At 42.5% G+C, this 15,524-nt stretch overlaps 1 protein-coding gene across 1 annotated transcript in view; it reads right to left on the bottom strand.

Annotated features, from left to right (window-relative positions):
• The window catches only part of NAAA (N-acylethanolamine acid amidase), a 31,132-nt gene extending 21,152 nt beyond the window's left edge, over positions 1 to 9,980 (bottom strand). Inside the window, exons 1-3 of the mRNA XM_006898479.1 lie at positions 9,748 to 9,980; positions 8,997 to 9,161; positions 4,164 to 4,290 (exon numbers count right to left, since the gene is read on the bottom strand). Of these exons, the coding sequence (XP_006898541.1) occupies positions 4,164 to 4,290; positions 8,997 to 9,161; positions 9,748 to 9,980 (525 nt within the window). The remainder of the gene's footprint in view (positions 1 to 4,163; positions 4,291 to 8,996; positions 9,162 to 9,747) is intronic.
• Between the last annotated feature and the right edge of the window lie 5,544 nt (positions 9,981 to 15,524).

The raw sequence follows: 15,524 nt of genomic DNA on the forward strand, positions 1-15,524 counted from the left end.
TCTTCCTCTCTTTTCCTCCCTCTCCATCTTTCCCAGCATGTCTTTGTCCAAGGACTGGTCTCTCCTGACAATATCCCCAAGGAATGTGTGACAAAGCTTCACCGTCCTCGTCTCTAAAGAGGACCTTGATTGCTCTTCCTCCAAGATGTTTGTGTTTTTGGCAATCCACGGGAAATGTTCACTAGTCTGTGCCAAGAAATTTGGAAGACAGCGATCTGACCAACTGACTGGAAGATATTCAAATGCATTCTCATTATAAAACAGTTGATCCAATAGGATGCGGAAATTACCAAACAATATCATTAAAATCACATATAAGTAAAAATCTTCACCCTTAGGCCTTTTGTTCATAGGGTTGCTGCGAGTGGTCCTCAACTCGAAGGCAATCAACAACATTGAAAATGAAAGTTATTAGGAGCCCGAAGGCCTGGGTTCTGGTCCTGCCTCTGCCACATTGTGGCCAGAGGATTTAGGGACAAGCCAATCTAAGGCCTGGGACTCTTTCATATGGAAAATTAAAATGTGAACTTATACCTGCCTCATAGGGCAGCCCTGAAGATCACATATATGAGCATATATTCAAAATTGTGACCAACCAGACAGAAGTATTTTGTGAGGAAAACAGCAGTTTACTGACTCTCAACAGAAAGACATTACCCAAGAGTGAACCGTCTCATCATCACTCTCAAGAGTACTGAAGAGCAATGATGTCAGGCTGGAGATTAAGGTACGCCTGATGCAGGCTATAGTTTTCGCAATTACGTGCTATGCATCGGAGAGCTGGACAGTGACTAGGGATTATAGAAAGAGAATTGATGCCTTTGAGCTGTATTGCTGGAGAAGAGTGTTGAATATACTGTGGACTGCTAGGAGGACAAACAGGTTTGTCCTGGAGAGGGTGAAGCCAGAGTGTTCCTTGGAGTCCAGGATTCTGAAGCTTCATCTGACACACTTTGGGCATGTTTCAGGGAGGAACTGGTCCTTGGAAAGGGACATCATGTTTGGAAGAGTGGAGGGACGGCGCCGGAGAGGAAGACCCTCGATGAGATGGATCGATTCTGTGAGTGGAGTGGTGGGAATGAGTGTGTTTGAGATGGCGAGGTTGGCACAGGATAGAGCAGCATTTAGGGCTCTTGTACATAGGGTCGCTATGAGTTGCAAGCGACTCGATGGAACATAACAACAACAAGAGAAGGTTGTATTATCTTTTTCCTGAGGAGCAGCTAGTAGATTTGAACTGCCAGAGAGGTGTTACCTTTCGGTTAACAATGCAGCTCCCTACAGACTCCACCCAGAACTCCCTGTTAGCTGTGAGGAGTAATATTAAACTGAGCACAGAAAACAAAGCCACACTACAGGCTGTTCCTCCTGGGAGCGTCAATAATAACAGAAACAAATGATATGACAACAGTGAGTTTGCTGGAGCTTTAGTGAGAACAGTTTATTTCTTTTATTGCATTTATCCCTCTGTGAATCTATCACTCGGTTCACTGTAGAATGCATGATAAAAAAGCTTAAAATAGTAACTTAAAAACTTAAAATAGCCAATTATGTTATCACTTAGGAATAATGACCAGTAGTATTTGAACATATTTTCTTCCAGAATTTAAAATGTATTTATGTTGTCACTGCCACCATTTAAAAGTTATGGAGTAATACGTTTCAATTTCTTTGAGTTTTATTTCTTAAATGCCAGGAGCCAAAAAATGGCTACACCACTCCCAGCCCAAGTGGGCAAGTTTAGTCAATGCAGTCTCACTCTCAGCTCAACCCATTTGCAGCAAATCCTAGAAGTAAAAGAAAATACCTGAAACAAGACTACTAGACCCATCCACTAAGACTCTGCTAACACGTGGTCCAAGTTTGCAAGGGCAGTGGGAAGGACAGGCCTATGGGATGGCCTCTATAGCAGGCCCTGAAAAACTTACTTATCCAATCCTCCAAAACCTAGGGTTTACAGCATGACCTGCCAGTCCTGTGATTTCCAACTGGCTGGATCAGTCACATTCATAAACCCCAGAAAAAAAGGCTTTCTCGGTCATTGCACACCCTCTGATAGATGTGTACCCACCAAGAACAGACATCTGGAAGTGGACGCCTGTGTCCCAATAACATCCTCATCGCAAGCCCCACTCCACCCGGCCATGCACATTGGCCCAGGCTCAGCAGACAGCCTGGTCTTCCAGGATCCCCTTCCTGCGCAGACAGGTAGAACTCTTAAAGGCTTTTAAGTTAAGTACCCAGCAACAAACCAAATCATTCATAATGGCAAGTAAACAAAAATAAATTTGAGAAATAAAAAGGTTCCACTTTAAATATTTCTGGTGAATAATTAGTAAATTAGGTTTTAGTATGTGACGGTCAGTAAATTCAGAAACAAACGAAATAGACCTTGTTCTTAAATAAAACCCAAACCCCAAACTCACAGCCATCAAATGGATTCAACTTAGAGTAATCCGTTCGGACAGAGCAGAACTGCGTTATGGGGTTTCCAAAGCTAGTAAGGTGCTTTGTACTTCTCTCTACTCATTACCAGCGAGTCAAAACCAACTCATAGCTGACCCTCTAGCAGATTTTCAGAGGCTGTAAAAAGCACAGGAGGAGACTGCCCACCTTTCATTGTCACAGTCGCTCATGGATTCGAACCAAAAGAGAGGAGCCACCTTTGGGTTAGGAGTACAACTCCCTACAGACTAAGTCATCAGCAGAAAAAGAGGAAGACCCTCAACAGGTGGACAGCACAGTGGCTGCTACCATGGAAACAGAATGATAAGGATGGTGGGGAACCCAACAGTAAGTGTCACATCTTTTTATACCTAGGGTTGTTATTGGTCAGAAATGATGCAAGGGCGTCTAACAGCAATATTTATGGGAGCAAGTGCCCTTTCTCCTTCAGGAATTGCTTGTAGGTTTGAACTGCCCAGCCTCTTCATTAGCAGCAAGCACTTAACAGCAGGATTGTCAGGGCTCCCATCCTTAAATGTCTGCCAATGCAGCAGCACCATGCTTTGTGCACTCAGTGAGCACTTACTGTGGGTGGCTTTCTACAAGTTTGTTTGTAATGTGTTAACAATTTACATTTGAACATAATCTTAAAGAAACCATACTGAAAACAAAAAAAATGCACAATTTTTTTAAAAGATCTTACCTAGTGGGGGAGATAGTCCAGTGAAGGACCATTTATTACTTGGCCACCATTTCTTGAGTATCAAAGGTTTACAGAGATTACTCTGTTTTACCTTTATAACAATTTCAATGAAGTTGTTATGAGCCTCCTCAGGCAACAGTTTCCACAAGAAGGACGAGTCATTTCCAGGTTCACAGAGGGAGTAACAGAAGCATGATTCAAACCTCAGTCTGCTGAACTTCAAGCTGAGAGGGAGCAAACAACTAGCCTTTGAGCAAAGAGACCTGGTGGTGCAATGGGTAAGCATTCCACTGCTAACTAAAAAGCTGTCATTGGAGCCAACCCAGCAGCTTCTCAGGAGAAACCTAGAGAACCAGAACTGTCAAGATCACAGGCTCCCAAAACCCCAAGGGGCAGTTCAACTCTCTGTCACCTGGGGTTAGTGTGAGTCAAAACAGACTTGAAGGTACTTAACAATAACAGGCTTTTGGTTCATCTTAGAACATGGAGGAAGGGGAAAAAAGCTAACTCAGTGTGATAAAGGGAAGATTGGTCTATCCAAGATCCTGAACTACAGAAAACTGAACCACTTTCTTAAACAGATGTGCAATAACAACAGGTGGTCTTTCTTTCTATCAGAATGTTGTTGTTGTTGTTGTTGCTGTTGTTGTTAGGTGCCATCAAGTTAAGTATGACTCACAACCAATCTATGAATAAAACATCTGAATCCTATTCTATCCTGCGCCATCCTCACCCTTCCTGACACACAAGAGCCCATTGCAGCAGTCACTGTGTCAATCCACCTGGTTGAGGTTCTTCCTCTCCTTCACCAACTTTCTACCCATCTCAGTATCAAGTCCTTCTAAAAGGAATAGCCCCTCCTAGCAACATGCCCAAAGTATGTGAGCTGAAACCCCATCATAATAGTTAATATAAACTGTTCTCTTTTTATTCTCAGGGGCTTTGATGATGTCTATGAGCTTTAGTCAGTAGGTCATCCAAATGATTACTTTATCTTATACCTTACAAACACTACCTGCCCATTCTTTATGAATTGCACGTCCACCGTTAAGTTGCGCAAGATACTTCCGTAAGCATAATCCAGATTCCGGCCATGGTAAATGTGGCCTCTGGAGTCTTGAGCCACGATACTGGTGCAGAATCTGTGTAAAGGGAACAAGTACAACTTGAGTGAGGGAGAAAAATAAGAAAAAACAGATTTTTTTATTTTCAAGACAAGTTCTCGTTATTCCTTCTTATAACTGACACATATACATAATCTTTAGCCACTTTTTGTGGTAAAATAAACACACAACTAAAACAATTTTACCAATCTCTTAAGAAAATAAGATCAGAAATTTCGCAAGGAATTAAAACCTGAACCAGTTCCTTCTTGAAACAAACAAAAAGCAACACTATTATGTTGTTGTTGTTGTTGTTGTTGTTATGTGCCATTGAGTCGCTTGCGACTCATTGCGACCCTATGTACAACAACCTTAAACCCTGTTCTGACCTGTGCCAATCGCACTGTCTGTGACACACACATCCCGATTACCCTAGTCACTGAATCAATCCACCTCATAGAGGGTTTTCCTCTCCTGCACTGTCCCTCTACCCTCCCAAGCATGACATCCCTCTCCAAGGACTGGTCCCTTCTTACATGTCCAAAGCATGTCAGATGAAGCCTCAGAATCCTTGCCTCCAAGGAGCTGCCCGCTTTAACTCTCTCCAGGATGAACCTGTTTGTTTTCTTAGAAGTCCACGGTACCCTCAATACTCTTCTCCAGCACCACAGCTCAAAGGCATCAGTTCTTCTATCCTCCCTAATCATTGTCCAACTCTCTGATGCATAACAAGTGATTGCAAAGACCATGGCCTGTATCAGACACATCTTAGTCTCCAGAGAGACACCATTGCTCCTCAGTACTTTGGAGAGGTCCCTAACAGCAGACTTTCCCATCGCAATACTCTTTTATAATAGACTTCAATTTCTACAGCAAGCCTTAGGTTTATAGACAAATCAGACAAAAAGTATAGAGTATTTTCATATGCATTTTCTTTTTTATGAACTCTAAAGGTAATGTGTAATCATTATAACAATTGGAGGATACAGAAAAATATGAAGAAAACTAACCAAAATCTACTAAGAAATTTACCATCACTCAGAAGCTTGCAAGGGGTCCTCCAAGAACAAGAGCTAGAGAAACTTATTGCCATCATGTGGAAGCAACTCATAGCTGACCCTCCAGTGGGTTTTCCAAGGCTATAAATCACATGGGAGTAAACTGTCCCTCTTTCTCCACGCTCCCTAGGCCACCAGAGCTCCTTTCTCCTAAAAAGCAGCTAATGGATTTGAACTGCACGCCTTTAGGCTGGCAGCACAACTCCTTATTACTAGGCCACCAGAGCTCCCTAATATTGATAGTCCTTAGACTGGAACATGGATTCTCAGTTCAAGATGAAAAACACTCTCTGAATTCACTCTGTATTAGGAAACCTTGACATCCAAAGCTTCACAAAGACATCAAATGCAACTTTCATCCTAAATTCAAATTTTAAGAGAAATGGACCCACCTAGGCTCAGCTAGGGAGCTCGGGTGGCTTAGTGGTAAAGAACAGCACTGCTAACACAAAGGTACACTGTTCAAATCCACCAGCTGCTCCACAGGAGAAGATGGGAGTGTCAGTTATGGGTCAGTTCCAACTCTGCAATACATCTAATGAAACATGAGGCAGTTAAACTTCAGAACTTGGCTAATTCCTCTCCTTGGCACAATCTATCCTATTTAACATCATGTTCAAAACTAGCTCAAGGTAAATAGTCCTTTTTAGAAATTTCTTAAAGGGAGCTTCATGGTCCTGTGCCAGTCAGTTCTACAAACATTTCCTCAAGAAAATTATCAGCTCTTTAAGGGCTTGGCCACTAAGTTTCTTCTGCTATCCTACCCACACTCCAAACATACATGCTCTGAGCTCTTTAGATGAAGAAGATAAGAAAGCAGGATCCTGTAAAAATTTCTAGCGGGAAAGAAGTAATTTGAAGAAGACAAGTGCAGGTTTGTTAAAACAAAACAGTATAAATAGCTACATTTTTTGAAGATACTCAATGTTATATGACTAGTTATATGACTACTATGTAATTATACCCAATTCTTAAACATCAAGAGCGGTAGAAGGCTATCAACTTACAATATACAGACAACATTACCTTCTTTACAAAAGTGAAGAAGCACTTTTGCCGAAAGTCAAAGATCATGTAACCCTCAGTATGAATTACAGAGAAAACAAACAAATGCACACACCTGGTCCAATAAGAGATATTACAGATAAAATATGAACAATATAGATTGTTCTATTTGAATCTATAACAGACGTCCATGGAAACAGCAGTCAAGAAATCATACAATGGATTTCATTGGGTAAAATATGCTGCAAAAGGCCTCTGTAAAGTGCTGACCCAAAGCAGAAATGACATTTTGAGGACTAAGATACGCTTGATCCAAGTCAGGGCATTTTCAGTTCTCTAATATGGACACACATAATAAGAAGCTCTGGTGGCCTAGTGGCAAGAAGCTGCACTGCAATCCCAAAAGCATGTGGTTTGAGTCCACCAGCTGCCCTGTGAGAGAAAGACGGGCAATCTCCTCCTGTGTGTTTAATTGCCTCTGAAAAGGTGCTGGCGGGTCAGCTATGGGTGGGTTCCAACTCAATGGCAGACAACAATATGGACACAAAAGTTGGACAATGAATATGGTAAAAATAAGAATAATCAATGCATTTAAACAGTGATAAATCCTGAATATACTATGGATTACTGAAGAACTAACCTATCTTGGGAGTCTCCTTAAAAGTAAGGATGGCTAGACTTCATCTCACTTTCATGAGATCAGGTAGGATCAGGCCCTGGAAATGGACATCATGCTTGGTAGAGCAGGTCAGAATGAAAGGAGACCCTTAATGAGATGGACGATGCAATGGCTTGCAGCAATAATCTCAAACACAGCGTGAATTTAAGAATACTTCAGGAACTGGTAGCATTCTATGCTCTCTAACACATGTTGTTTTTATGTATTTGCAAGCTGGAACTGACTCACAGCTGATCCTTCAGTAGGTTTTCAGAGGTTGTAAACAGAGCAGGAGGAAACTGTCTCTCTGTCTCCTGCAGAGGAGCTGGTGGATTCAATCCGAGTGCCTTTGGTTTGGCAGTTTAGCTCCTTACCAGTAAGCCACCAGTGTGCACTCTCAGACACAGGGCTGTGATGAGTTCAAACTGACTAGACGGTACTTAACAACAATATGCCCAATTCTGAAGGAGATAGGCCAATCACACAAATAAGGTTGAAAATAATGGACTGAGGATTTTATTTTTCATTTTATCTATTTTGTTGTTGACACTATGTACAGCAAAACATCTATCAAGTTAATCTTTTCTGCATTTATTATTTAATGGTACTGGTTACATTATTCAAGACGTGCAACCCTTCTCTCTTTTTTCAAGTTATTTCTCTCCCATGAATATAATTGCCCTGACACCAAAGTGTCGAAACAATGTTTCAAGTTTTTGTCACTTTGATCCCACCTAGGTAAATCTTAAGGAGCATAATGCTTAAGGTAGATTTTTTTAAAAAACTAGTTAAACTAAACCCTTTTTTTGGTTTTCAAAATGACATTAGGAGATGTTATTGGCTTCATGTTCAAAGAGTATCTCAGGATATTAATTTCTGGGGTTCATCCACCTTCTGTGGCTCCAGAAAGTCTGGAGTCCATGAGAATTTTAAATTCTACACTATCACTCTTCTGATCAGGATTCTGCCATAAAATCTTTGAGGGGGGAACCCTCAAGAATGGAAGGTAGGCACCATACAGTTCTGATCTGATGGCAAATATTTCCATATGACACTCAAATGTTTTATAATGATCCTAAAAGCACAGAGGACAGAGGAGGAATTCTGTTTTGTTCAAAGCAGCAACTAACTCTTCATGCTGCACTGAGAAGACATCTATGAGAGCATAGACTTCTGACCAATCTGCACCCACCTGACCCCTCTTGAGTTACACTTCTTGTTGTTGTATGCTGTTGAGTTGTCTGCAACTCATAGAGGCCCTATGTACAACAGCTCTGAACCCTGCCTGAATCGTGCACACCTTACTCTTCAAACTGAAATCATTGCTCTTAAGTAATTTGGAAAGGTCATCTCACATGCTTTGGAGACATAGTTAGGAGGGACCAGTCCTTGAAAAAAGACATCATGCTGAGATAGGTAGAGGGTCAGCAAAAAAAAAAAAAAAAAAGAGGAAGATCTTCAACAAGATGGATTGGCATAGTGAATATAACAACGAAGTCACACATTTCAGAGAGGATGAGGATGGCACAGGACAGGACAGGGTTCACATCTGTTGTTCATAGGGGCGCTGAGTCTTACTTGACTAGATGGCTCTTAACAATATGTGAGATGAATGCAGAGGAAAAGGAGTAAATAAATGCTGCTACAACCACTACCTTTATAGAGCTGGAGGGTCCCTGCTCAACTCCAGCATCCAGTGGTGGAAGAACACATGGAGCAGAGATTTGAAAGTGGCTGCCTGCTAACTTGGTGGAGAGAAAAATGAGGCCTCATAGGAAAAAAATCAGTGTGTGAAGTTCAGAAGCATTGCTGTGTGTGTCTTGTGCCCCCCCCCTTCCCCTTCTTAAACCCAACATCTGCTCCTCAGATTTACCAAGAAAAGAAGTACTGGAGGTTTCCAAACACCCTAGTCACCACCGCCTGGTTCTTATCACCCTGAAAGCATGTCTCCACCCATTTGCATCTTGCAGAAGAGTTCCCCATGGCAAGTTTCACGTGAATCTGCGCTACCATGGGGCACTCACGCTGTGTACTCATAGGCCAGGTTGACAAGCAGGCAGTCGGCCAAGTTCAGGTTCAGGACATCACAAATGCCGCGGATCTCGTCTGTGAAGGGATGTGGCAGGAAGGACTCCATCCTCCCTACTATCTTTACTATCGACGTGTGGAACCACTTGGGGATTCTCTCCCTAGAAAGGAAAATCATGAGCGTGTTTGATCTACTTAGGGCTCCAAAGGATGTGAATGAATGTGCCTTAGAGGAGGAGGTTGAAGGGTGCGAGAAGAATAAGCCAAAATTCTCAGCATCACAGATGAGTGCCAAGCGCCCCCAGCATCGAACCACCCAATTCACACTGTGCCAAAAGGCGAAAAATAAAAACCCAAAGGAGTGGGTTTATGGGAGGCCTTCCCCACGGGGTGGCGGAGCTGGGGAAGCACTACCCTACCCTGCAATGGTTTATAGAGGAATATGTCACTGGTGACATCTATTTAAAAGTCAAACCAGACACGCCAGATCATCTCCACCCCGACGCTGCTCAGAGCGGCAAATGCCAGTATGGTTCTCCACCCTTTGAGCTCTCACCCTCGCACCTCTACGCCCCAAAAGCTGGGGAGTCACTGTTGGGAGGGGCTGCTGCTCGGGTTAAAAGGGATCGTCACGCGATTTAAAGTAAGTTTGGCAAAGCTCTGGTGCGCTTTCCAGCACCCAGGCCCAGGCCATCAACGCCGGGCAGAACCGCGCTGCGCCCCCCTCCTCCCCTTTTGCGCGCTCACGAGATGACTCGCGCCACCGCCGCGCGCAAGTAGTCCAGGTCGTAGTGCCGCAGTACAGGGATCCAGCGCAGCTCGGGGGGCGCGTCCAGGCTCACATTGAAGCGGGGCGGGGCGGGAAGCGAGGACGGGCTCTCCACGGACCCCCGAGCTCCAGCCAGCAGCAGCAGCAGCAGCAGCAGCAGCAGCAGCGGCAGCGCCTTCAAGGGGCGCACTCCCAGGCCCGCGGCTAGCATGGCTCCCGCCAGGCGGATCACCTCGGGCTTTGGCTGAGGCTGCCAGCAAACGGGGCAGCGGAGGGGGCAGGGCCGGGGGCGGGTCGGGGGTGGAGCCCGGGCAAGACCCGCCCACTCGGGCAAGCCTACTCTCTCCCACCATAAGTTGGCTGCCTGCTGTCTCGCCGAGCATGCTTGGTTTTGTTTTCTTCTGCTATGTTTGCCTATGTTTCCTGCTCATGCTAGGGAAGTCTGCTGCGCTGCACTCTAAGGCACATAACAACACTACGCTTGCCTAGTGCTTAAAAACTGTGCAACAGTCCCCAAAACAAGCGGTTCAAATCCATAGCTGCTCGGTGGAAAGAAGGACCGGCAATCTCCTCCCGCGCGATTTACTTACTGCCTCTGAAAACCCGCTGGAGAGTCAGCTACGGGTCAGTTCCAACCGAACAGTTTCTAAGATCATTCCTTAGTTCTCTGTCCTCAGTCTTTGGCTGAGGAAGGGAAAGTGCCGCCTGCTCCCCAGATTCCCCTGTCCTCCATCAACCCCGTGGGGCTGAGGGGATGTAAACCGCAGCCTACAAGAGTTTGAAGAAGGAAGAAAAGATACCAGGAAAGACTTGTTGTGGTAGATAAGAGTCTATCTTTCTCGCTCTGTTTCATGAGCTTTCTCAATTCTTCAGAGTTTATCTAGATTTCAGAAAATGCAAGAGAACGTGTTCGTTCAACACTCCCACCACCTTTGCACTTGTTTGATGCTGTCAAGCCAACTATGATTCAGTCATCTTGTGAAAGACAGATCTGAACATTGTCTTTCTGCACCATCCTCACTATCTCTGATATGCTGGTTGTTACAGTCACTATGTCAATCCATCTTGTTGAAGGGCTTCTTTCTCACCTTTCCCAGCATGCTGTCCTTTCCCTCCTTATAACATGCCCAAAGCGTATGAGATGCAGTTTTACCATCCTTGCCTTTAAGGAGCATCCTGGTTGCATTTTCTCCAAGATAGATTTGTTCTCATGACAGTCCATGGGATATTCTACACGCTTCTCCAACACCACAACTCAGAGATACTGATTTTCCTATCATCTTTGTTCAATGTCCAGCTTTTTTTTATCAAAGCTATATTTTTATTAATTTTAATGAAAGTTTACAGAGACTTAGGGTTTCTAGTCATTCATTGTTTCACTTTTCTCCCTGCCCACCCTCTTCCCCAATTCACTCCTCTTGAAAGTTTTAAGAAACTCTTTCATTGTTATGCAATCCCTCCCCATCACTCCACTGTGCAGCCTGCATTCCGGACTCCTGTCATGACAATAATACCCAATCATATATCGCTTTTAAACAGTTCTCTCCCTCATCTGTTTCAATGCCATCATGTCCAACTTTTAAGATGACTAGCAAGTAATTGACAATGGTTTGGATTTGGTGCACCTTAGTCTCTAAACTGACACCATTGCTCCTTAGACCATTGGAGAGTGTCACGTTAGTGGTTAGGAAGACAGATTATGATGATGATATTATTGTTTATTATTATTATTATTATTATTATATTCAGGCAGCCTAAATAGTAAGGCAGAGAGCTCTGGTAGTCTAGTCTTTAGGGAATTGCACTGCTAATCCAAAGGTGGTGCCTCTGTAGCAATTTAAATCCACCAGTTGCTCCCTGGGAGGAAGATGGGCAATCTCCTCCCATGCAATTTACAGCCTCAGAAAACCCACTGGGGGGTCAGCAATCAGTCACTTTCAAATAGGTGGCTCACCTTTACAAGCCTAATCTTTCTCATTAGTAAAATGAGGATGCACTCTGATGGACTAGTGGCAAGAAGCTGCAGCTCCAATCCATCAGCCACCACCCCCAAGATTGGACAATCTCCTTCCCTGTGATTAAGTGCCTCTGAAAACCAGCCCCAGGATCAGCTATGGGTGGGTTCCAGCTCAAAGGTACACATAACAACAAAATGAGGGTAAATCAGTAGAATCTATTGTGTGGCTTCTTTTGCTGGTTCAATGAGAAATTAATGGAGGATCTATTTTCACCTCTCGAGATAGACCCACTCTCTTTTTCTCCCAAGAGTATTCCTTGCTTAATAAACCTTTTCTGCTCTCAACTACTTCTCTCTTTGTGAAGTATGAACATACTCTTTTCATCATTTGCTCTTGCAATTCTTGTCTCAAGGAGTGACCTTTCTAGATTGCCGAAACAGAAATGGAAAAAAACCCATTTTTTAAGAAAAGATAAATTAGTGGAGGGTCACTAAGAGTCAGAACTGACTCAACAACAGTTTATTTGAGGTGACTTGTTTGCTTTGAGACATTGGTGAGATGAAATGCACCAGTAATGGCTATTTTGAATATGACAATCATAAGATCTACTATGACCAGAAAGCCAAATTGAAGACTAAAGGTGTCATGTTTATAGGTTGAAAAGAATATTTCAAGATCTACACCAAAGTCCTTACACATCAACATGAAGAAAACGAAAATTCTCACAACTGGACCAATAAGCAATATCATGATAAATAGACAAAAGACTGAAGTTGTCAAGTTTCATTTCACTTAGATCCATCATCAACATCCATTGAAGCAGCAGTCAAGAAATCAAACAACATATTATTATGGGCATACTTTCTGTAATAAGCAAGGATGTAACTTTGAAGACTAAGGTGCACCTGATTCAAGCCTTAGTATTTTTATTCACTTTATATGCATATGGAAATTGGACAATGAATAAAGGATACCAGAGAAGAATTAATACTTAAAATTGTCATGTTATGAAAATACATTATGGACTGCCAAAAGAATAAACAAATTTATCTTAGAAGAAGTAAATCCTGAAATGCTCCTTACAGGGTCTTGTAACCATAGATTCCAGGGATATTAAGATCAACTGGTATAACATAGTCCACACTGTGCATATCCTACTTTGGTGAGTAGTGACTATGGTGTTAAAAGCTTGTGAGCAGCCATCTAAGAATAATCAGTTGCTTTCTTCCTGTCTTGAACAAAGAAGTTGTTGTTGTAAGATGCCTTGAATCAAATATGACTCATAGCCACCTTATGAACAACAGATCTGAACCCCACCCTATCCTGTGGCATCCTCACAATCTCTGACAATTCAAGCCCATTGAGCAATAACTGTATCAACCCACCTGATTGAGGATCTTCCTCTCTTTCACCATCCCTCTACCGTCCCAAACATGATGTCCCTCTCCAATTAATAGTCTTTCCTCACAACATGCCCAAAATATGAGAAACAAAGCTTCATCAGCTTTGCCTCCAAAGAGCACTCTGTGGCTGTACCTTCTTCAAGACACATCTATCCTTTTGGCAGTCCATGGGATATTCAGCACTCTTCTCCAACACCACAGTCCAAAGGCATCAATTCTTCTGTCATCATTATTCACTGTCTAGCTCACCGGTGCATAGCAAATGATTGAAAAGACCATGGCTTAAGTAGGGCATCCCTTACTCCTCAAACCAACATCATTACTCTTCAATAACTTGGAGAAGTCCCTGACTACAGTCTTTCCTAGTGCAATACATCTTCTGATCTCCTGACTGCTGGTACCAAGTGTATTAATTGTAGATGGAAGTAAGATGAAGTCATTGACAATTTCAATCTTTTCTCCATCTATCAAGATGTCACCTAGCAGTCCAATGGTAAGAATTTGTATTTTCTTGACATTGAAGTGCAATCCAACTCAAACAAAGAAGAGGGAAGCAAAAAGCAAAGATGTATAGAAACAATTCGTCCAAAGGACTAACGTACCATGCAAACCTCAACCTCTATGGCCTTGAGACCAGAAGAACTAGATGGTATCCAGCTTATAAAAAAAAGGTCACAGTAGAAGGTCTTGTATAGAATGGGCAAAAAAATGTAAAACAAAATCCCAAAACATAAAACTGGCCACGCTTACTGGTCTATTAAAAACTTGTGGAAGCCCCCAAAACTGTGGTGCTTAGTCACCCTTCAAATCTGGAATAAAACTCACTCTTGTGGCTCAACTTTTAGTCTAATAATTGATAGGCCTATAATATGAAAACTACACAGACCTATAACACCAGGGAGGTATGCAACATCAGGTTGTTGTTGTTAGGTGCCGTTGAGTTGAGTATGATTCATAGCAGCTCTATGAACAACAGAGCCGCATCTTGCCCTAGCCTGTGCTATCCTCACCAATTCTGATAAACTTGAACCCATCGTTACAGTCACTGTGTCAGTCCACTTCCCTAAAAGTCTTCCTCTCTTTCACTGAGCCTTCCCTTTATAAATATGATGTCCATTTCCCAGGACCAGCCTTTCCTAACATGCATGACCAAAATATGTGGGACGAAGCTTTATCATCCTTGCCTCCAAGGAGCCCTGGTACTCATCTCCAAGACCACAGTTAAAAGACATTCATTCTTCTCCTGTTATCCTTATTCTTTGTCCAGCTTTCAGGTGGATGGTAAGTAATTGAAAAGATCATTACTTGAGTCAGGTGCACTCTAGGCTTTAAACTAATATCATCGCTCTTTAGAACTTTGGAGAAGTCCTGGTTAGTGAATTTTCTCAATGCAATCTGTCTTCTGATCTCTTGACTGCTGGTGCCAATGTGCTGATTGTGGATCCAAGCAAGATCAAATAATTTATAGCTTCAATCTTTTGTCTATTATGCTGTTGCCTATTCGGCCAGTGGTAATTATTTTTGTTTTCTTGATGTTTAAATGTAATCCATACTGAAAGCTTCTTAGACAAAGAAATCATGCTTGGTAAGTAGATGATCATAGAAAAAAGAGAAAGATTCTTAATGAGATAAATTGACACATGGCTACATATAATGAGTTTAAGCATACCAAAGATAGTGAAAAGTGTGCAGGATTGAGTACTGTTTTGTTCCTTTTTATATAGGGTAACTCTGAGTAGAAGGCAAATACTTGGAAGCACCTAAAAGCATCAATGCCATGGGAAAAATATTGGATAATGCAGAAAGCATCAAAAGAAGGTGAAAGGACTGTGCAAAGATATGGTATAAAAAGAATTGAACAACCTTTAACCATTTCAGCAGGTAGTATATGATTAAGAGCCTGTGGCATTGAAGAAAGAAGTCCAAGCTGCACAGAAAGCATTGGTAAAAATTAAGGACACAAGAACTGATGGAATACCAATTAAAGTGCTTCAGCAAGTATGTGATACTGGAAACCCTAACTGGTCTTGGGTCAGAAATTTGAAAGGTAGCTACTACCTGGACAACTGATTAGAAGATATTTTTATGTGTCCATTCCAAATGAACATAACCCAGCAGAATGCAGAAAGTATGGAAGAGAGTAATTAATATCACACATAAGTAAAATTTTGCTGAAAGTAAAAGCAGCTATAGACCAACGAGATCCAAGATGGAGGTGGAGGCAGAGACAGCATGGTGATCTGCGGGAGCAGCGAACCACTTAAAGCAGGGCCATTATGGCCTTCCACAGACTTCGGCTTATTGATAATTGAACACTTAAACAGTTGATGACTGGCCCTCAGTGAAGATCGAGGCTCAACAACAGGAATTCAAGGATTCCCAAGGAGAAATGGG

This window comes from Elephantulus edwardii, unplaced genomic scaffold, assembly GCF_000299155.1.
Source record: "Elephantulus edwardii isolate Elephantulus edwardi_28Jun2011 unplaced genomic scaffold, EleEdw1.0 scaffold00230, whole genome shotgun sequence".
Classification (NCBI taxonomy): Eukaryota; Metazoa; Chordata; class Mammalia; order Macroscelidea; family Macroscelididae; genus Elephantulus; species Elephantulus edwardii.